General features: G+C 32.8%; 1 protein-coding gene and 1 pseudogene across 1 annotated transcript; one reads left to right on the plus strand and one right to left on the minus strand.

The window, feature by feature from the left end:
- The first annotated feature begins 481 nt into the window (after positions 1-481).
- On the plus strand, positions 482-3,621 carry LOC111377389 (annotated as a pseudogene).
- A 249-nt stretch (positions 3,622-3,870) lies between these two features.
- LOC111377388 lies at positions 3,871-6,189 on the minus strand. Its single transcript, XM_023000463.1, has 2 exons — positions 6,006-6,189; positions 3,871-5,040 (listed from the first exon to the last, which is right to left on the minus strand). The coding sequence occupies exon 2, from the start codon at positions 5,012-5,014 to the stop codon at positions 3,950-3,952; it is 1,065 nt and encodes a 354-aa protein (XP_022856231.1). The 5' UTR covers positions 5,015-5,040; positions 6,006-6,189; the 3' UTR covers positions 3,871-3,949.
- Between the last annotated feature and the right edge of the window lie 18,503 nt (positions 6,190-24,692).

The raw sequence follows: 24,692 nt of genomic DNA on the forward strand, positions 1-24,692 counted from the left end.
TCTTAAGTTTTAAGTTAACAATATGTTGCATAATATATCGTTGAATTTTGCATTTACGTTAATTTTGGGGGCCTAATTTTTGGACTTTATCTTGGACCTCGACAATCACAAGACCGGTCTTGTTCTAGGTACCGTAGAAGTTGCAGGATAACTATAAATCAGGATTATCAGTTTCTTGTAAGCCTTATGGGCTTACCTTCAAAATAGGGCTTACCTAATTTTGACGCCCTATTTTGAAGGAAATTATAGTAGTATCTTTTCATGCCACCTTTGAAATTACTTTTCTTGCAGCTTGGAATATTTTATTGATATCAAATCTGACCAAATCGTATTGTCTGCCATGTACTTAAATAGATACATGAGGCTATTTTTTAATTCTCATCCTGTCTTGAGCCTCTCTCGAATTTGACTATTAGCAGCTCACGCCTTACAGTAGCCCTTGAGTTTATATATATATATATATATATATATATATATATATTCTTGTTCTGCGAATAAGAGAGATTGCAATGCGCCGGAATGGTATATTTCTCTTTTATCCTCCACTTTAATTACTTATTTTCTGTTGCTATACCTGCCCACAGCTTTCCAGTTCTCTCTGACTGAATTGCATTTGAATTTTAAAATTTGTTTTGCTAGTTTATTAGTGAATACTACAATTGTTAATGTTAATATCATGAAGTTATCTGTCATACTCATTCTGCTCTGCAACGGTTTGCAATCATTTTCCCATTTGCTTGGCCTTTTCCACTGATGTTCCTTATGAAGACTTGTTAGGCTCATGAATCCTGCTTAAATAATAAAATTGCAACTTCATTGCTTTAAGGTTTTTTATAAATATTGTTCTTCCATATTTCTCGGTCTATGGCAGTCTTTACAATATGTCTTTTTGTTTTGCCTTCAATAATTGTGTTCTCTGATGTTAGCTTGAATGCCATTAGACAGCACAAACAATTAAACTTAGCTATATAAATATCTGAAAAGCTTACCATTCTAGTTCATGTGTGCATTATCGTCTTCCTCACTATTACCATTCTGTGTTTTCCTTTAGTATTTTTATAGTATAATTTTACAAGTATTTTATTGAGGGATCGTCAAGGACAGATTATTAGTTTTCCCTTTGGATAGAGAAATTGGGCTTGTAACTTGAAATTTTTGGTTTCTGTGGAGAAGAAACTGCTGGAGATTCCTGGGAACTGAGGAATGGAAGTTATGGAGGAAAATATATGCCAGTCCCTGACAAGTGGAACCTGTTTTCTAAATTTATATGTGTGGATTCCATATTTATGTTACATATGTTTAAGCCTATTTTATTTGGTAACTATACATTAGATCATGGATCTTGAATCGTTCTGTGGTCATGATTGTGTTTTTCTATTCCTTTTTTATTTTTGTTCTGTGTTTGTATGTGGGTGCGGGACTGCGCTAGATTGATGTTCAAAGACTACTCAACTTCAGTATAAATTTTGAGCAAAAGAATTACTTAAAAGAATATCGATTGGAAATTTCGCATGTAATGTTAGAGGTCTATCGCTGATGTAGGTATGAATTTCCTGTGAAAATAATAAGAAATGATTAGGAAGGTAAAAAACAACATTAGACATTTGGCAAATGTATTATAATGTTTGTGGTATTTCTGATCTATTATATAAATTGGCATTTCTAACTTTGAAGAATTTCTATTCTTATGTTGACTTCAATTACATTGGGGTTGTAGGTCGTCTATTGTTTTTAGGAAATGGAAATGATGCTGAGCAAACATCCAAGATGGATTTTAGGGAGTTGGTTACTACTAAAGCAAATTGAGAATGGAAGCTGCTGAGCATAAGTGCGAGCCTGTACTAAATTATCGAGTAGAGATATCTCAATTTTCACCACTTTGTCTTTTCTTTTACTCGTAAGCTCTCTTACCCTTGAACCATTGCACCTGTCCAATGCAAGAGCAGAAAAAATTGGTCTAGAAGTAAACACCCATATGTGCATATCAAACTCCAAAAAAGCATGGCATTTCTTGATGTTGCGATTAATTGAGAGCCTGTTGGTCGAATAATTATTGGGCTATATGGTGATACTGTCCCCCTTCGGAACGACAAGATTCAGCAAACTCGTAAGTGGAGCAGCATGTGTTAGTTATAGGAGGAAAGAATTCGTTAAAATCATGCCAAACTACTTGCAACATGGTGGACTAAGATCATATGGTGTTGATGCAGAGCTTGCAAGGAAAACAGAGAGTAATGTGACCATTGATATTCTTGTGAATGAATGGGAGAAACAGAATGAAAATTGTTCGGGAACTAAGAATGTGGCAACGAGTGTTGGCATTATTGTAAGGGACCCTTAAAAACCACATCCGGAAATCAAGTTGGTTGCACGTAAAGGGAAGCTGGAAATCAATGAAGAAGACGGAAAGGATCTTAACGGGACAGTTTCTCATTGCCACTAAAGACTCACCGGAGCTGGATGCCTAGAGTTTGGTTGTGGGAAGAGTCCTCAAGGGAATGGATGTTGTAAAGCAAATGAGCAAAGTGAAGACTGTGCAAGAAAACACAGATATGGCTCAGTGGTAAAACAAGAGGGTTCTCTACGGAGCATCAGAGGTTCGAATCCTCGTAACAGTTGGAAGGCATGTGGAGGCAAAGTTATAGTATATTTTGTCGCCCCTCCGAAGGTTTTATCCACACGTCATAAAGGGAGATCCACAGGGAGAAGAACCACTTTCTGAATGTCCGACCCAAGTGTCTATAAGTTGTGATTACATCCGGATTTACCTTGTTGGTGTACCGAGGGGGAAGCCGCCACTCCTCGGGGTTAGTCGGGCGAAGCTTGGACGCCTGATCCTCCAAAAAAAAGGAACATGGGCTGTCCTTACTTCAGGTACATTCTTGATAGATATAAGCAAAAAAATGTCTTTAACAGCCAATGCTATTTGATGAGTTGCCAACAAATAAGCTGGCGCTATGTCTGCGGGTGCTAGATTAATTAAAATCACTTTAACTTTTCTGAATTTCATTTTGAATTTATAGAATAAGATATTAACTATGAAGTCCAGTGTGGCCTTATATTTGCTATTGTTCTAACTGTGTCTTTAATTGTAGTGATGTAAATTTTCTCATTAGTGAACAGGGTAGCAAAGCTAATAGGAGATAAAAGAGCAGTGGTGGCAGAGCGAGGCTTCGATCGGCCTTACTTAAAAGTGGTGATTACAAATTGTGTTCTGTTGGAATGACAGCATATTCATTGGAAAGTCTACTTCTGTTCCTTTTTTTTTTTTTTTTTGTCATTTCATTATACAAGACTCTGCATTTCGAGTAAATATTGTTTTTGCCGGTCTTTCAATAGAATAGACGGGGGAAATATATGTGAGAGAGAGAGAGAGGAAAAATACAGACTGGGGCTCCATTATAACATCAACTAATGTTGATGAAGTTCTGTGTCATGATTAAGGCTTTGCTTTTCTTTAGTGGATGAAATTGTATCATTAACCTCCACCTCTAGGATAACATTACTGATAGCAGAATATATTGGAGATTCTGCATAAATTTTGAGAGATGAAATTCTCTGTCTAAAAAAATGCTCATCTAGCCCTTTCTTTCTCACATAGAAATTTTTAGAATTTACTCATTTCCAGCTTCTTTTGGAGCTTTTAGGTTGAGGAGTCTCATTTATGTTATTCTTTCTTACGTTATTGGGATAGTGCGTTAGTATCATACTACCCCTAGATTGAAGCACTAATTAGCAGCAAAGCATATTCTCAAATCTCAAGTACGTACGAAGAAAGATGAATAACATGTCTCTCTATTCTAGAGAGTATCTGATACTTGTAGAATAAATGCCAATTTTAGGTGTAGGGGAACTTACTTTGACACAGAATAAGATGATTAACTTGAGAACTCTCTTTTATTATCATAATATGATTCACATTTTTAATGTCAAGTACAACAGCATATAACTATGCCTTGACACACGAACTTTTTTCCTGGAGGGTAATTACAGTTTCAAAAGCACCCACCAATGCCTTCACTCTACTCTTCCTCTTCTGAACAAGTTTACTTGCAGTCTCTTTAATCAAACTATTGTACAAGCCTGGAGAAGTATTTTTTTTGCCTACAGCCTGGGGTCGAAGAACCACACAGCTAAATTTATCATCTGTACCAATTGAGCAGCCATTGGAGCCATCAGAAACTAGTTTCCTCAAGTCTTTCTCTTTGCATTTAGCTTCATCATTTGGGATCTCGTTAAGTGTTTTTGCTTGCCTAAATTTGAGTACCCTGCAATTTTTACTCTCAGATGGTATCTCAAGCAGTTCTCTTTCCTTGAACTCGAGCTTCCTCAGGGATCCGTCCAAGTGTCCATTTCTCATCCTCCTGCTCTCTTCTGCCCTTGAATCTGTTTTCTGGTTATCACTAAGGCTTTCATCAATGACATACAATGTCTTCTCGGGAACATTTTCATAATCGGTTGTTTTCTTCTCTGATTTCTTGTTTTCCAATTTAATAACCTTTTTGGGGATATTAATGTTCCTGGACTTTAAACTTGGCACCTTAGAAGAGGAAGAAGTAGGAGGCACTCTGGTTTTCCGGCTTAATTTGGAGTTGCTCGTCTTATTTCCTTCATTTTGTCTATTTGTTGATCCTGGTGTTTGTGTTCTCAGAAGCTTCAATTTCTTATCACCGGGATGTTTTGCAGACACTGATACTGAGTTGGTATTCGTGGGAACTTTCTTTTCCGTGTCTTTTTTCACTAATTTCTCCTTGTGCAATGTACTCTTTGCAGTTTTAGCAGGTCTATACATCTCGCTTTTTGTTTCAACATCATGTCGTCTCATGCCATATTTGCAGAAATCATGGCAAGAACCTGTCAACGCTCTGACTCTGAGGTAATTCGGGATAGGCTTCGTCTTTCTATTTTGAACGCTGAAGTTGCCAGTGCCAGTTGAGCTCCTGATGATGCCAACAACCTCAGGCGTAGTATTCCCCAGCGCTACTGGGATATCAACTGCAGCCGCTTTATCCATTGAGGAAATCACAACCAGCAAAGCTGCTGCAGATCTCACTTAGATTTCGCGGTTAATATTTAAGGAAGATGTTATCATTTTAATAATTCTGAAAACGGCCTATGGCATCAAATAATACAATTCAAGAATCATCTATGGGAACATCATGCATACCAAGAACTATAACACTACCTGGTTATATTAAAAACTCAACTTGTTTTAGGATTCAGATGATGAAACCCAACACTTCCATCAAAGACATTTGCAAACCAGCACTTCTTTAGATTAGAGGTTTGGTTAGGGCCTCGAGGTGTAAAAAAAAGGGCTGGGCATCTATGGAAAACATGGTTTAGGCCGGGATTGGCAGGATGTGTTGTGGTAGTAAACCATATTGGGTAGAACTCACGCTTAAAATTGACTCGTGAAAGGACGGTGATCGGTTGGTTATAATCCACAACTAAACCTTATCTTAGTTACGAGGGATACATTGATGGTCATTACATTTCACTCCTTTGCATAAATCGACATCGATGGTGACCCATATTCTCAACTAGGTGACTTTACATAATTAGTCTTCTATTGAAAGTAGTCCTTTTTAGGTACTCACAACGAGGATAATCCCTAAAGGTGTCTCCATGACATCAATTGTAACAAACTCAGCCTTTAGTCGGTTTTTAAGGACTAAAGTTTGGCCTAGCGATGCGTAATACAGTTAGGGTCATTAAAGTTGCGTGCCGGCCGGCTGGAGAGATGGTCGTACGGTGGCGACCTCCCGCAGCCTCGGCAGCCTTCTTGAATCAAGATTAATCATCTCTTTTGTTCATCAATTACACATACGTCCTGAAAAAGTTCAAAATCCTAAATAAAGACAAAACTAGATAATAACATAAGAAATTTATCCATGAAATTATAGAAGGACATGAATACCAATCATCTCTTCGATTTACATAAATGTATCAACTTTGTTATCAAAACATTCGCTTGCAGATTTCATTTCATCGTTAAGACATACCTTTACATGCCTTCGAAAATCAGTGGCAATTCTTTTAACAGAAAAAGGAGAAAAAGGAATCACGAGAATTATAGGAGGAGAAATGGTTGCAACACAAGAAATGTGTGTTTATGGATATTTATTTGTGGGAATATCCGCATTCTCTGCATAGGTAATGTAATGTAATAATGCATGAAAAGCTGGCAACACAAATACCTGCAAAGAGATGTCCATTTTATGGAATCTTGGATTTAGTTAATTGTTATTTACTACTTTTATCCCATAGATAGATTTTTTATTTTATTTTTATTTTTTGTCTCAAATTATGTCACTTTTTTTATCGAGAGTATCATTGATTTCTTAATTTTCTAATATACCCTTATTTAATGTGTATTGTTATCAACAAATATGAAATACTCATATTTAAATTATTATTTAACGTAGGGGTATGTTAGAAAAATATATATTTTTAACTATATTAATTATATTTTTTAATCCGTGTTAAAATAAAAACAAGCATATGTTTGTGGGACGAGGAGTATTTTCTTATTGTTATTTTCATATGATTCTGACCTATTCAACTAGTATTAGAAGTGTTCTAAAAAACGTAATGCGTGGCGATGCATCGATGCCAAGCTAAGGGTAATGCGAGATTAGGCGAGACAAATGCGTAAAAAAACATTTTCTTATTTTAATATTATTTTAAATTTTTAATCAATAAATTTTTTTAATAATTATAAATTATTTAATAATTATAAGTTTTAACTTAAAAGAATTATAAAAAAAAAAGAAAAAAAACTAATAATGCGCGCCTTATGCGCTCATTGGCGCCTTAGCCTCGCCTTGCGTCCGTTGACCGTCAAATAAGGCACCAAGCAAAGTGCTTGGCACCTTAGCCTTGGTGCGCTATTTAGAAAACTAGTATTAGTATATTGTTGGACGTCTACTTCATTTGTATTATCCTAATTATTGTAAAATATTTTGGGTTCATGTAATGGCTACTTTACTGGGTAGCTGTATTTGTTGAAATGCTAAAAAAAAAATTATTATTATTATTATTATTATTATTATTATTATTATTATTATTATTATTATTATTATTATTATTATTATTATTATTATTTTGTTAATTCAAAAATTCAAGATCGTTACTAAATAATGCGCACATTGGCGCGTTATTTAGAAAACTAGTATTAGTGGATTGTGGGACGTCTACTTCATTTGTATTATCCTAATTATTGGAAAATATTTTGGATTCATGTAATGGCTACTTTACTGGGTAGTTGTATTTGTTGAAATGCTAAAAAAATTAATTTTTCTTTTTTGTTACTTCAAGAATTCAAGATCGTTATAAATATTTACATTTATGTTATAATCAAGAAATAAAGAATTGAAATTTACTTAAATTCAATGATCAATTCTTGAACATAATTTTAATCACTGATTCCCAATGTTTTAGATTACGAACATCCAGTTTTTTATTTCAAGTTCTTGATACTTTAAGGATTCAAGCCTTCTATGATATACCAAACTCAAGACAAAATGACTATTTTGTTCCTCTAATTATTCTCATTAATTTAAGTATCATTTTTTAACGATTTTATGAATTAATCACAAAAGTCAAAGTTTGGCCATCGTTAAACATTGAACTTAGATTTATAATCGTTCGACAGAGAATGCTTAAGTAACTAGTCTATCATTTTTTAGATTGACTATTTTCGACTCGAGATCATGTTCTCTACCCTATTCGTTCTCGAACTCTTAACTCATTGTGATATTTGATCAATCAAATTGATATAGGCCATTGATCAATAAGAGAATTATTAAACTCACAAAAAGATATACTTAACCACATTTGGAGATTTTGATGAAATACTTGACGATCAACTGAAATTTAATTCTTTGCATGATCATACTATAAAATTAAATTCTGACACGTTGTCCATTCAATAAGCTCCAAATGGTGTCACCTTTAATTATTTATTGCAATAAGAATAAATATCAAACCCAAACAGTGAATTAGTCAAAACTAAACCTTTCAACACAAGGTGTCAATACTTATACATGGTTGTGAACACATTATTTGTTATCAAAATATAAGTTGTATTACAAGGTGATTCTTTATGCAAGTACACAACTTATATTATCTAAAGTGATTGTAAGCACTTTAATTCACATGTCCAATATTAAATAAATGTAATGATTTGAAAAAAACAAAAATAACTAATTCATATATATTATCAAAGGGTTAATTTCACAAACGGTCACTAAACTTAACCAAAAATTACAAAACGGTCACTAAAGTTTAAAACTTTCATAAATGGTCACTTAAATTTCAGGCGGTTTCACTAATGGTCACTGAAGTTTTTTAAACTTTCACAAATGGTCACTTCAGGTACTAAAATGATTCTAATTCAAACTTAAGGACCAAAATACGTGACCATACAAATTTTAGAGGACCTCAGGTGCAAAATTTTTTCCTCCCACTTCCATGTTCATTCTCCTTCTCCGGCGCCTGTGGATTCAAGGACAAAATCGAGCACCCTACCGCCGAATAAACCACCGGATTTTTACACAACAAACACATCCTCTTCACCCTCCACAATTTTATACCAATAATCAACCAAAACACATAGAAAATGAAATGAAATTCAGGTTCAAAAAAACTATAATCACGCACGATTTTCCTCCAATTCTGGCCAACCCACCATCACCCATACCAAAAATCCATCATAGACTGTTAGTACTCCCCAAGACGAACATGTACATGGTCCCATACCATCACAAAATAATTTAAATCAAAATCTAAATGATACCAGTTTGAAGGTAGCTGGCAACAAACTTTCCTCTCCAATTTTCGACGCCAGCATCAACAATTACAGTCGGGAACCACCACCATTACCTTCTACTCATCATGGTGAACAAGATGCACATGTGGGTCCTCACCAATTTATTTTGAATCAGCCAATTTCTGTTCATGCATCTTCTACGTGCGAACAGCTGTCGAAACGATTTCAATTGAGCACTCAAATCTGATCCAACCTATAAATAAGCATGGGGAAACTGAAATTCATCATCAAACAACACTAGGTAACCTTTCAATTGCAGAAATTACCTCACCAGTTTGTCAAATTTTGGGGTCAAATGCTTGAAGTGCCACCGAAAATTGAAGGGAGAAGGAAAATGGGAGGAAAATTTTTTGCACCTGAGGTCCTCTTAAATTTTTATGGTCACGTATTTTCATCCTTAAGTTTGAATAGAATCATTTTGGTACCTGAAGTGACGATTTGTGAAAGTTTTAAAAACTTCAGTGACCGTTAGTGAAACTGCCTGAAATTTAAGTGACCGTTTATGAAAATTTTAAACTGTAGTGACCGTTTTGTAATTTTTGGTTAAGTTCAGTGACCGTTTGTGAAATTAACCCTATTATCAAATGTTATTTTACATCAACAAAATTATACTATTTGAACATACAACCCAACAATATTTTGTATATGAACCTTTGACAATCAATGAAAAAGACAGCCTGGCATTTTGTTGCAAACAATATTGTTCATCTTGGAAGTTTAGGTTCCTCGAAAACTAATTATGGATGCAAGGCTCCCTTGAATGAGCCTATTTCTTATTCTAATTTTCTTACAGTTGGAATTTGGTTTAAAAGAGATATATCTGGTTAAGTATAATACCATGAAAAACATGACTTTTGTGTTAATTTCGACCATATATTTGGACATGATTCGGTAATCAAATTAGGAAAATAAATAGACCAACTTATTCTACTCGTCAAGTAGATGATTGCGATATATTTGGAATCTCAAAATCAAGTTTGGATGAATGAGAAATTTCGGTCCAAACTCTAAAGTTTAAAAAAATAGGGAAAATTGGTTGAGAATTTGCCTAAATCCATTGCTAGCCTAGTGCTCGAGCGGTGAGTTAGCAATAAGACTGTCGCTCGATTGACGAATGAGAGACATGTTTCTGCATAAAATAACACTGCTAGAGCTCGAGCGACGCCCATTTGTAGCTTACCGACAAAATGGGTTTGCCCCTTCATGAGGGTTGCTGAATTTTAGGATGTATCTCTTCTTCACTTTTCTGAATTTTAGGATGTATCTCTTCTTCACTCACACTTCTTCTCTTTTATAAATAAGACACTTGGGACATCCATTACTACATCTCAATCATATGTAATCATAGCATAACATAAAATTTATATTTTCCTAGCAAAAATTCTATCTTTCATTGCAAGAGAAATGAGTACAAAAACTATCTTTTGGTTCATTGTTCATGGTACATACACAAGAATGTAGTCATTGTATCTTAGGGGGTTGATTGCCATCATTCGTAGGCACCGATGTGGGGTAAAATCGATTTCAACATAAAGAGTTTAACTCTTGCATTGACTTTGCATCCATTTTACTTGGTGTCACTTTGTCCTTTTTTCGTTGGAATTTCTTTGGTGTTTTATTACTCATTTCTTGCCGTTACTCTGTCCAATTTTGGTAAGGTTGGTAAGTTCAAATTTTATTAAAGAAATCACTCAACTCCATTTTTCTAAAACAACAGACAAATTCTTGCATTTGAGTGATATCTTTATATATATTTAATTTATAATCTGTTAAATTGATTTCATTTCAAATTAACCTCTTCTACTCCTCGGATCTTGATTTTCTATTTTGTGTAAACAAAAATGAATGCAGTTGACAATACCAATACTACTTTGAATGATATTTCGAATATGGGAATTTTGGAAGGTTTGTTCCTAACTTGGTTCCTACCGTTGAGATTCCTCCAATCGCAGTTGCCCCTCCTACCGTTTCATACAAACTCCATTCCACATTGAGAGAAATCAGAGATATTTAGTAAAGTTGATTTCAAGAGATGGCAACAGAAAATGTTGTTCTATCTCACAACACTAAACTTGGTGAAATTCTTGAACGAAGATGATCCCGCTGTGCAAGAAGGTAAAAAAATAATAGAGCATCATTGATAGCATTGGATGTTTAGAAACATTAAAATTTCTTGATAAAGAATTACATACGAAATGGGTTGGACAACACATTATATAATGTGTATAGTTCCAAAAAATCTGCAAAGGAACTATGGGAATCCTTGGAGAAAAAATACAAGACTGAAGACACCGAAACTAAGAAGTTCATCATAGGAAAGTTCTTGGACTACAAAATGGAAGACTCAAAGACGATCATTAGTCAGGTGCAAGAATTACATGTTATTCTCGTCGAGAACACGTCTCTAAGTGAATCATTTCAAATGGCTGCAATCGTTGAGAAACTTCCACCCATGTAGAAGGACTTCAAGAATTATCTCAAAAACAAGCTTAAAGAGATGAATATTGAAGAACTCATCTTCCAGTCCAGAATAGAAGAAGATAACAGAAAGTCGGACAAATATGCTGGAAGTCATATACCACAAGCTAAGGCTAATGTGGTGGAATCAAATGACAAGGATGAGAAGATAAAGCATTCTATTGAGACCTTCTAGCAAGTAAATAATAAGAATGCAAAGAAGTTCAAGGGTAATTGCTATAATTGTAGAAAATGCTGGACATTGCTATATTGATAGTCGCATAACTAAGAAGCAAGCTTAAGTAAATATTATCGAATCTGATACAATATCTAATACTAATGGTACATTAGATATGAAATTATTGGTCGTTATTTTAGAATGAAACAATGTTGGAAATCCTATGGAATTGCGGGTAGATATGGGTGCCACCCGTCATATTTGTGCTAGTAAAGAAATATTCTCATCCTACACTTCAATCGACGATGAGAAATTGTTCATGAGAAACTCTTCGAGTTCAAAAGTTGAAGGACAAGGTAAAGTGATTTTGAAGATGACATCGGGGAAAGAACTTAGTCTTAACAACGTTCTTCATGTGCCAGATATTCTCAATAACTTAGTGTCAGGTTCCTTGTTAAGCAGGAATGACTTTGAATTAATCTTATCTGATAAATTTATATTTACAAAGAATAATATGTATGTAGGCAAAAGTTATGTAAAAGATGGACTATCCAAGGTGAATATCCTTGCCATTGTACCAAATAACTCAATGAATAAAACATCTTTTCTATTTATATTCTTGTCTTTTAATTGATAGCATCATAGATTAGGACATGCATACTTTAATTCTATACGCAAGTTAATGAATTAAGTTTACTACCAAATATGTATTTTAATAAAAATGAAAAATACGAGATTTGTGTAGAGACTAAGTTGGCCAAAGCACTATTTCATTTGGTTGAATGAAACAAAAGGAACTTATTCACTCCGATATATGTGATTTAAAGTTTATCCAAACAAAATGTGGTAAAAAGTATTTCATCACGTTCATAGACGATTATATAAGACACTGTTATATATATTTGTAGGAAAGTAAAGATGAAGTTTTGGGAATGTTTAAGCACTACAAAACAAAAGTTGAAAATCAACATGAAAAACGAATAAAAAGAATTCGCAGTGATCGTGGAAAATATGTTGCACCGTTTGAAAATTTTTGTTCAAAATCTAGAATCATTCATTAAACAATGACACTATACTCATCTCAATCTAACAGTGTTGCTAAACACAAAAATCAAGCATTTAAATAAATAAATTAAATGCAATGTTAAAAAGTTCAAGCTTACCTCAAAATTTGTTGGGAAAAGTTATACTCTCTGCAAATTCTATTATTAATAAAATATCACACAAAAGTAAGATTGAAACTCCTTATGAGTTAATGAAAGGCTGGAAACCTTACTACAAATATTTAAAGTGTGGAACGTTTAGTGAAGGTATAAATACCTAAACCTAAACAAGTAAAGACTAAACTAAAGATAATAGATCGTATCTTTATTGGATAGGGCTGGACAAAACTCCCAAATCGAACGGTTCTTTTCAACTTAAATACCAAAATGGGTATCTGAATCGAGAATAGACGGGTTCGATTCAGTTCTCAGTTCTAGATCAAGAACCGAATAACCAAATAAGAATCGAATCTTCCTAATTTTTTAAATTTATTTATTTTAAATAAGTCAAATTATTTTATTTTTTCTAAATAAATTTGCTGACCCAAAAATATGATTTTCCTATTTTTAATTTTCAGTCCAAGCCTAATTCAATCAAATTTACCTAAGTTTTATTCAAATTTGTTACTCTACTGTAGTACCGTTTCTACCGTTTTGGAGAAATCGAATTGAAACTCAACAATGCTTCTCTTTATTATTATAAGCTCGCTATAATTCTCTTCCTGTGATTTTCACAATCAAATTTATGAAGAACTCGGTAAAGAGAGACGCAAAAGACACATAAGATTGAACTATGTTATTTTGTAAGAGTTATAAACACGTCATTAGTTGAATTTATGTAGCTTTTTAAATAGTAAAAAATTAATTACAGTACAGAATCTGGTAATCGAATGGAACCGAACCGAACTCGAACTCGAACGGTTACATAATTAAATTTGGACCCGACGGTTTCACTTACTAAATACTCAAAAATTTTGGATCCAGTTCGATTCTCGTTAAAGCTGAACCAAACTAGACCATGCTTAGCCCTATTATTGATTATGCAAACAATAATAGTGTATATTGATTTCTAGTTCAAAAATCAAAAATACTTGATGTACATGGAAGTATCATCATTGAATCAAGGAACAATGCTTTCTTTGAAGATATCTTTCATTGTAAAGAAAAAGAAGTAAGCTCACATAAAAGAACTTACATTATTGTAAATGGAAACCATCAAGAAGATAGAAATCGTCAAAAAGCAAGGCACAATAAAAGGTAAAGAATTCATAAAACCTTTGGTCTAGATTTTCTAACGTACTTATTAGAAAATGATCCAAGGACATTTAACGATGCAATGTCTACTCCTGAAACTCCTTTTTGAAAAGAATCGATTAATAATGAAATTAAATCAATATGCATAACCATACTTGTGTATTTATTGAATTCCCTCTGGAAAACAAAGCTTTGGACTGCAAATGTATCTTAAAAAGAAATTAAAGTCGAATGGATCAATAGGCAAATATAAGGCTAGATTAATAGCTAAAGAATATAGGCAAAAGAAATGACTAGATTTCTTCGATACCTATTCACCTGTCACAAGGATTACATCTATACTAGTGTTGATTGTAATTGAGGCATTGCATATTCTTAAAATATATCAAATTAGTGTCAAGATTGCATTTCTAAATGGTGAATTAGAAGAAAAAATATATATGAAACAATCTGAAGGATTTGTTATTCCGAGAAAGGAGAAGAATGTGTGTAAGCTTGTAAATTCATTGTATGGATTAAACAAACACTGAAGCAGTGGCATGAAAAATTTAACAAAGTAATGTTATCAAATGGCTTCAAAATTAATGAATATAACAAATGTGTCTACATCAAAACCACACCTAACGAATACATGATTGTATGTCTATATGTTGATGATATACTAATCATGAAAAATAACTCAAATTTTATTACTGCAACTATGGGAGTTGTTGACGTAAAATTCGGAAAAAATCTTTAAGACAATTGACAATTTATCGTTGTCTCAATCACATTCTATTAATGCTATATTTAAGAGTTTAAGGCATATGACAATAAATCAGTTAAGACATCAATAGACTTAAGTTTACACTTAGCCAATAATACCTGTGATCCTGTGTCTCAAACGGAATATTCATGCGGCATCACGCATCTGGATAGAGCATAACAGTCAACAAGTTGAGTAGATTTACAAATAATCCAAGTAATGACCATTGGAAGACATTAACCTGAATTCTTGAATACTTAAGACACATGGTTAATTATAGATTACACTACTCAAAATATCTTGTGGCATTAAAAGGATATACCGATGAAAATTGGATATCCGACACGAAAGATTCAAAATCTATGAGTGGTTGTGTTTACCATTGGAAGTGGAACTGTATCCTGAAAATCATCTAAACAAACTTGTATAGCTTGATCCACGATAGAATTTGAGTTTATTGCCTTAGATGAAAACGGAGAAGAAGCATAGTGGCATCGTAATTTCTTGAGGATAATCCATGATGGAAAAAGTTGGTATCTGCGATTAATATACATTGTGATAATCAATCACCAATTGCGAGAGCATAAAATAGTATGTATAATGGTAAATCTTGACATATTCATCAGAGACATAATACCATTAAACAATTGATATCAAATGGTATAGTCTCGATTAACTATGTTAAATCGATGGAAAATATAGCGGATCCTTTGACGAAAGGGCTACTAAGAGATCAAGTATACCATCTTTCGAGGGGAATGGGCCTAAAGCCTATTGAATAAAATTAGCATAACGGTAATCCAACCTTGCAGAATGGAGATTCCAAGATCTTGGTTCAATACAACAAGTAAGTTATGAAAGATTCAGGGTCAAAGCACTTATTCCCATTCTTATAGACTTAAAGTGTTAGAATTAAAAAATGTGTAAGGATAAGGGTTTTATTGATTCCTATATCTTGGAAGTAACCAAAAGATGTATGATATGATACTATAGGAGGTCACCTATGTAAGTGTGAAGTGAAACTGCTTTAATGAAAATTTGAGGCTTGAATTCTTTTAAAACGCTTATGAAATCAAGAGGTGTTTAGCGCCAAAATGAACACAACCATGAGAGCCGAATTGCTTAGATGAGTTATGGTGTTGGTACACTTGTTTCGTCACGAATGGCTGAATGGTTCAAGACATTGCGTTCATCAATTAGCCCAATAAATTTGATTGCATTTAACTAAGGAAGGTTCAAAGTCACAAGCCACTTATCTTGATGCTAAAATTTGTCACATGTACTTCTTTTGTTAGATTCTACATATCGTTTGCATATCGTGAAATTTACATTTATGTGAGATTGTTGAAATTTGGTTTAAAGAGAAATTTGGTTACGTATAAAACCGTAAAAACATGACTTTCGTGTCAAATTTTGGTCAAATATTCGGACTTGATTTGATTGTAAAATTATGAAAATAAATAGACTAACTTTTTTACTCGTCAAGTATATGATCGTGGTTTATTTGGAATTTCAAAACCAAGTCTGGATGAATGAGAAATTAAGATCTAAAGTTGGAAAGAAAAGATGGAAAACAGGCCGAGAATTTATCTAACCCCACTGCTTGCCTAGCACTCGAGCAATGAGCTAGTGATCAGACTGTCGCCCGAGCGATAGGTCTCTACATAAAATAGCATCGTTGGTGCTCGAGCGACGTACCAACGGTAGGCTAGCGATAGAATGGGTTCATAAAGGCGGGTGAGTTTCAGGATGTATCTCTTCACTCACACTCTTTCCTCTACTATAAATAAGGCCCTTGGGACATCCCTTACTATATCTTAATCATATGCAATCATAACATAACAGAAAATTCATATTTTCCTAGGCATAGAATTTTGTCTTTCATTTCAAAAGCAAGGGGTACAAAAATTATCTTTTGGTTCGCTGTTCTTGTGTTTCGAAGTGCTACAAAGACACGTATCTTGGGAGTTGATTGTCGTTATTCGTTGGCACCATTGCGGGCCAAAACCGGTTTAAGGGCAAAGAGTTCAACTATTGCATTGACTTTGCATTCATTTTACTTGGTGTTGCTTTGTCCTTTATTTGTTGGCGTTTCTGGGATATCTTATCACTCATTTCTTGCTGTTACTCAATCCAATTTTGATAAGGTAAGTAAGTTCAAATTTTGTTAAAGAAATCACTCAAATCCATTTTTCTAAAACAACATATGCTAAAAATGAGAACATAATAGACTCTATTAGAGATTCCTCTGGAAACGACGCATTACTCGCAGCTTTGAAACATATATTAGGTCGTGTTTTGTTATTTGATTACCAATTTTCAAACCAGATTGAGAAATAAGTACTCGATATTGATAATTGATAATCATGACTCAATCATTGTTTTGAGAGCTTTTAGTCTTAGGGTCTGTTTGATTGCGAAGATGGAATTTGAGTGGTCCAGGGAATTGAATTACCTAGAAATTATTTTCCTGGGAATTGTAAATTATTGTGTTTGATTGTATAATTTTTCACGTGGAAAATATTGAAGTAAAAGTATTTTTTGGTGTTCGTTTGGCTTTGTTTTACGTGAAAATTGTCAATTTCAGGAATATCCTCTTTTACAATTGTTCCCATTGCCAACAATTAAAAAAAATAAAAAAACCAAAAAAATAAAAATAAAAAAAGGTGGAAAACCAAAAACCAACTACCCCTAGGAAAATAAAAGGTGGAAAATCACGCTTTAAGGTGTTGTACCTAGAAATTCATGGAAAATCAATTCCCTAAAAAATTTTGTCAATCAAACATGCCAAAAGTGGAAGTTGGAATTCGAATTCCAAGTTCCATGGAAAATTTCATGCAATCAAACGGGGCCTTAGAGAACTTGTAGTAAACAAGAGGATCATGAGTCACGATGAAGAAATATTCATATGATTATGATGTAATGAGGTCATGCACGATGAAAACATCGATTTTAGGAATTAGAAAACGGTAAGATTTATTGACAAAATCAATCTCGCCTGCTTTGATTTCTCTTTGTCAGCCATTATAGGGTCTTAGAACGACACTCTATTTTTATTTTATTTTCATTTTAATTTCTTTCTGTATTAAATTTTCGAATGTAAGCGAAAGTATAATTACCTCTTAATTCAAATATACGTGTCATATAATTTTTTAATGGTTTTCTTACAAAATTTATCTACAAGGTTCAAATGCAATGAAGTACAAACGTTGCGGACCCAATAAAAAATTAATTGGGGACTTAAATGATAAGAAAAATGAACTGAGAACCCAAATGCTCATTACGAGAAACGTCAAGGACTATTGATGCTATATTTGTTAAAGCATATGTATACTCCCCTCGTCCATATCGGTACTAACCAATTCAAATGGAGTAGTCCCTCTCTATCTTGCTTGCATCAAACTTTCTCAACACGTGCCCACGTGACCCATGACTAGACAAACATGTCACATTAGAACAAGTGGATGGCGTGCTAGATGAGAAATTTTTCGATAGGATGATTCTATATATTTATATGATAACATCATCCATTAAAATATTGACGTGTCGGTTAGTCCCATTTAATAAATATTTCTCTCTCCTAATTTTTTTTTTTTTTTTCAAATCCCCACTTAAATGATAAATTTGTCTTGATTCTAATTAAAAACTTAAACTGGTAAATAAATTTAATTTAAAATGCGGTCCTATATGCTTTTCAAAGTGGAAATATAAAAATATTTTAAGTTAAAAGTGTTTCAAATATAAAATAAATGTATGTTAATTGCTCTAATTTTTAATTGTCCTCTAAATGACTCCCATTTAAGTTGATTGTCAATTGTCAAATCAATTCGAGATGTCGAATATTTTGTCAATCGGATAAAATATACTTCATAAGTTATTAATTTTGTACAGTTAAATTTGTTTTAAAATTTTATTTATTTGTTTGTTTATTTTATTCAGGTGGGCAAAACATGAATTTTGAAATTGCTATTTTTTGCATGTAAAATCTTTTTGATACCATGTTTAGGTTGAGGAATTTTGATTATCTAAAACCAAATGTCAAGTTATTTTGTTACTTGACAAAGTTGTATGAATGCTGCATGTTTGGTTGGAAATACAATTACATGGCATCAAGATTTTTGTAGGATTAAACCTATTTTATAGATTCACATATTGGTATATTTACGTCATATTAAATGAATTGACGGTCAAACAAAATATTTAACATCTTTGAGTTGATATTAGATGATTGGCAAGAAACTCAAATGGGAGTCGAGTCGATTCGATTCGATTCTACGAGGTTTCTGAGAACAATTAGAAATTAGAGCAATTAAAATTCATTTACATTACATTTATATTTTCATTTTGGATAACATATAATAGAGCATTTAAGGGAACCCAAATTAAGTCTATGTTTGGCCTTCATTTCTTATAACTCGTATTTTTCTCGAATTCATTTTCAACCACATTATAAAATTCATAATTTTTATCTATTTTAAATCACACATTTTATCAGAATTTACTAAAAATTCAATTTTTATTCAAACCAAATAGAAGTTAAATTTGTTATTAGAATCAAGACATGCGTCGTCATTTAAGTGGACGATTTTGAGAAAAATAGGAGAAAGAAATTAAGTGCAGATTAAAATATTACACATTTGACACTTGTAATCATTTTCAATGGGTGGTCATACCATGTAGACATATATGAAACATTCTCCTCATTTTTCTTATCATATAAGTATTTTTGGATGATACGACACATTCTTTTTCCATCGTAAGCCCATCTGAGATGCTCTCTTATGCTTGTATAAATGAATCAATGTTTCAAATATCCCCTCTAGCATGGTTGCACGTTGATCCAAAATAGATAAATCAAGGATTAATTGGATCTAATGAAGAATATTAAAAATAATTTTTAAAAGCGAACCATTGGATTATTAGACCATTTTATGAGTAAAAAGTGTACCAATCGCTTATTAGCTTAAAATACTAAGTAGTTATTATTATTATTATTATTATTATTATTATTACTACTACTACTACTACTACTACTACTACTTAAATTAGCTCGATTCTCACTTTGTTCAATGTATATACTTAAAGTAATGCCACCAAACTAGAGTTATTACGATCAATTTACTGACAATAAGATATCTGTTGTGCGTCCAATTCAGTTAAAATGCATTTATTTTTAAATAGCAACATGACAAATGCCTTACTGCCAAGAAGTTGATATGTATTTTTGTTCATTAGACAATGTAATAGTGCTTCCTAATATATGTGTATATATTGGGGTCGTTGACATAAAAAAATGACTAGGCCACTTTTGTCGTCCTAATTGATAATTTGAAAGATGTAATTTAAGCTGAAATATGTAAATTGTGCTGAAACAATAAGAAAAGTGTGCTTTTGTATTAAATGGCGAGAGTTTGAAATGAGTTTCGTACCATTTTTTTGGGGTTGGGAGACCATTATAACCCCATTTATAGTAGAGAATAGGAAAATTGGTTTGTATTCTATCAAATCAACTCTAATGCTAGCCTCAATGTGTTTGCCGCCGAACTAATTTTGAATGATTGTTGATGCCAGCCCCCATGTGCCAAGTTGGAGCTGAGATGGGAAGTAATCATTGTGAAATTTTGAGAGGTTACGATTCGAGGTGCCACATAATGTTTGCCATGTGTCCCGAGAGTGATTGTGCTAGATAATGGTATCATGCCAGCCTTGAAGTGAATGAAATCAGAGTGTAATGATGATGTTCACAAAGGACAGCGACATTTCCTTCCTTTTGAAGATAAGTCTAGTTGAGCTGAACTAGGTTGCGAGTTCCGTCCTGACATGATGACTTTTAAACTCAACATAAAATTGATTTTAATTACTTTGATGAACTCTCGAATTGACAAAGGTCAATAGGGGTAATTTTTATCATTGACACTGAAAATTTTGCAAAATCTCACTTTGACCATTAAACTTCAATTTGTCTCAATTGGATCACGAAACTTCAATTTAGTTTTAATTTCTGTACGTAGTCACATTTCTCACTCATCATCCCTAAATTGAATGAAATATGCTCTCTCTCGCTCACACACACACACACACACATGAACGATTTCCTAAGCACTGGTGCTTAGCTTATGTTAACCCGACTTCTATACACGAAGAAAAATTCTTGTCACATAGATTATTGTTTGTAATCACATTTGACAAATAATATTAGGAAAATGTTTCTTGTACGTAATATTTTAGATAATGATGAAATATCAAATGAAAGTGGTAAAGTTACTTGATTAATGTGATTTTGATCCAATTAAATTTCGTCATATCATCTGTTGATAAATCATTATATAAATTGTAATTTACAAATAGCACAATTCATAATATTATTTTGCAATGGTAAATTAGCATATCATGTAGCGATCACATGAAAGATCTATTATAGTATAAATTTTAATGAAATATTTTTTTTGTAATAGATTCGTGAGCTAATATTTAAATTCAGTTACCGAAAAATAGGTCAAATTAAAATTTATAGTTATTGAGCTGAGCTTTCATCAAAATTCAATATAGTACAACATGATACAATATGGGAATTTTGGAGGGTTTGTTCCTAACTTGGTTCCTACCGTTGAGATTCCTCCAATCGCGGTTGCCCCTCCTACCGTTTCATACAAACTCCATTCCACATTGAGAGAAGTCAGAGATATTTAGTAGAGTTGATTTCAAGAGATGACAACAGAAAATGTTGTTCTATCTCACAACACTAAACTTGGTGAAATTCTTGAACGAAGATGATCCCGCTGTGCAAGAAGGTAAAAAAATAATAGAGCATCATTGATAGCATTGGATGTTTAGAAACATTAAAATTTCTTGATAAAGAATTACATACGAAATGGGTTGGACAACACATTATATAATGTGTATAGTTTCAAAAAATCTGCAAAGGAACTATGGGAATCCTTGGAGAAAAAATACAAGACTTAAGACACCGAAACTAAGAAGTTCATTATAGGAAAGTTCTTGGACTACAAAATGGAAGACTCAAAGACGATCATTAGTCAGGTGCAAGAATTACATGTTATTCTCTTCGAGAACACGTATCTAAGTGAATAATTTCAAATGGCTGCAATTGTCGAGAAACTTCCACCCGTGTGGAAGGATTTCAAGAATTATCTCAAAAACAAGCTTAAAGAGATGAATATGAAGAACTCATCTTCCAGTCGAGAATTGAAGAAGATAACAGAAAGTCGGACAAATATGCTGGAAGTCATAATCCACAAGCTAAGGCTAATGTGGTGGAATCAAATGACAAGGATGAGAAGATGAAGCATTCTATTGAGACCTTCTAGCAAGTAAATAATAAGAATGAAAAGAAGTTCAAGGGTAATTGCTATCATTGTAGAAAATGCTGGACATCACTATATTGATAGTCGCAAAACTAAGAAGCAAGCTTAAGTAAATATTATCAAATTTGATACAATATCTGATACTAATGGTACATTAGATATGAACTTGTCGGTCATTATTTTAGAATGCAACAATGTTGGAAATCCTATGGAATTGTGGGTAGACATGGGTGCCACCCATCATATTTGTGCTGATAAAGAATTATTCTCATCCTACACTTCAATCGACGATGAGAAATTGTTCATGAGAAACTCTTCGAGTTCAAAAGTTGAAGGACAAGGTAAAGTGATTTTGAAGATGACATCGGGGAAAGAACTTAGTCTTCACAACGTTCTTCATGTGCCGAATATTCTCAATAACTTAGTGTCAGGTTCCTTGTTAAGCAGGAATGACTTTGAATTAATCTTATCTGATCAATTTATATTTACAAAGAATAATGTGTATGTAGGCAAAAGTTATGTAAAAGATGGACTATCCAAGGTGAATATCCTTGCCATTGTACCAAATAACTCAATGAATAAAACATCTTTTCTATTTATATTCTTGTCTTTTAATTTATAGCGTCATAGATTAGGACATGCATACTTTAATTCTATACGCAAGTTAATGAATTAAGTTTACTACCAAATATGCATTTTAATAAAAATGAAAAATACGAGATTTGTGTAGAGACTAAGTTGGCCAAAGCACCATTTCATTTGGTTGAATGAAACAAAAGGAACTTATTCACCCCGATATATGTGATTTAAAGTTTATCCAAACAAAATGTGGTAAAAAGTATTTCATCACATTCGTAGACGATTATATAAGACACTGTTATATATATTTGTAGGAAAGTAAAGATGAAGTTTTGGGAATGATTAAGCACTGCAAAACAAAAGTTGAAAATCAACATGAAAAACGAATAAAAAGAATTCGCAGCGATCGTGGAAAATATGTTGCACCGTTTGAAGATTTTGGTTCAAAATCTAGAATCATTCATTAAACAACGACACTATACTCATCTCAATCTAACAGTGCTGCTGAACACAAAAATCAAGCATCGAAATAAATAAATTAAATGCAATGTTAATAAGTTCAAGCTTACCTCAAAATTTGTTGGGAAAATTTATACTCTCTGCAAATTCTATTATTAATAAAATATCACACAAAAGTAAGATTGAAACTCCTTATGAGTTAATGAAAGGCTGGAAACCTTACTACAAATATTTTAAAGAGTGGAATGTTTAGTGAAGGTATAAATACCTAAACCTAAACAAGTAAAGATTAAACTAAAGATAGTAGATTGTATCTTTATAGGATAGGGCTGTACAAAACTCCCAAATCGAACGGTTCTTCTCAACTTAAATACCCAAATGGGTATCTGAATCGAAAACGGACGGGTTCGATTCAGTTCTCAGTTCTAGATTAAGAACCGAATAACCAAATAAGAATCGAATCTCTCTAATTTTTTAAATTTATTTATTTTAAATAAGTCAAATTATTTTATTTTTTTCTAAATAAATTTGCTGACCCAGAAATATGATTTTCCTATTTTTAATTTTCAGTCCAAGCCTAACTTAATCAAATTAACCTAAATTTTATTCAAATTTGTTACTCTACTATAGTACCATTTCTATCGTTCTAGAGAAATCAAATTGAAATTCAACAACGCTTCTCTTTATTATTATAAGCTCGCTATCGTTCTCTTCCTGTGATTTTCACAATCAAATTTATGAAGAACTCAGCAAAGAGAGACGCAAAAGACACATAAGATTGAACTATGTTATTTTGTAAGAGCTATAAACACGTCATTAGTTGAATTAATGTAGCTTTTTAAATAATAAAAAATTAATTACAGTACAGAATCTGGTAATTGAATGGAGCCGAATCAAACCGAACTCGAACGGTTATATAATTAAATTTGGATCCGACGGTTCCACTTACTAAATACTCAAAAATTTTGGGTTCGGTTCGATTCTCGTTAAAGCTGAACCAAACTAGACCATGTTTAGCCCTATAATTCATTATGCAAACAATAATAGTGTATATTGATTTCTAGTTCATAAATCAAAAACACTTGATGTACATGTAAGTATCATCATTGAATCAAGGAACAATGCTTTCTTTGAAGATATCTTTCATTGTAAAGAGAAAGAAGTAAGCTCACATAAAAGAACTTACATTATTGTAAATGGAAACCATCAAGAAGATAGAAATTGTCAAAAAGCAAGGCACAATAAAAGGTAAAGAATCCATAAAACCTTTGGTCCAGATTTTCTAACGTACTTATTAGAAAATGATCCAAGGACATTTAACGATGCAATGTCTACTCCTGAAACTCCTTTTTGAAAAGAATCGATTAATAATGAAATTAAATCATTATGTATAACCATACTTGTGTATTTATTGAATTCCCTCTGGAAAAAAAAAGCTTTGGACTGCAAATGTATCTTAAAAAGAAATTAAAGTCGAATGGATCAATAGACAAATATAAGGCTATATTAATAGCTAAAGAGTATAGGCAAAAGGAATGACTAGATTTCTTCGATACCTATTCACCTGTCACAAGGATTACATCTATACTAGTGTTGGTTGTAATTGAGGCATTGCATATTCTTGAAATATATCAAATTAGTGTCAAGAGTGCATTTCTAAATGGTGAATTAGAAGAAAAAAATATATATGAAACAATCTGAAGGATTTGTTATTCCGAGAAAGGAGAAGAATGTGTGTAAGCTTGTAAATTCATTGTATGGATTAAACAAACACTGGAGCAATGGCATGAAAAATTTGACAAAATAATGTTGTCAAATG

This window comes from Olea europaea, unplaced genomic scaffold, assembly GCF_002742605.1.
Source record: "Olea europaea var. sylvestris unplaced genomic scaffold, O_europaea_v1 scaffold1650, whole genome shotgun sequence".
Lineage (NCBI taxonomy): Eukaryota > Viridiplantae > Streptophyta > Magnoliopsida > Lamiales > Oleaceae > Olea > Olea europaea.

Excerpts from the sequence above, each read along its gene's own strand:
- LOC111377388 (XM_023000463.1), bottom strand. The coding sequence starts at position 5,014 with ATGGATAAAGCGGCTGCAGTTGATATCCCAGTAGCGCTGGGGAATACT.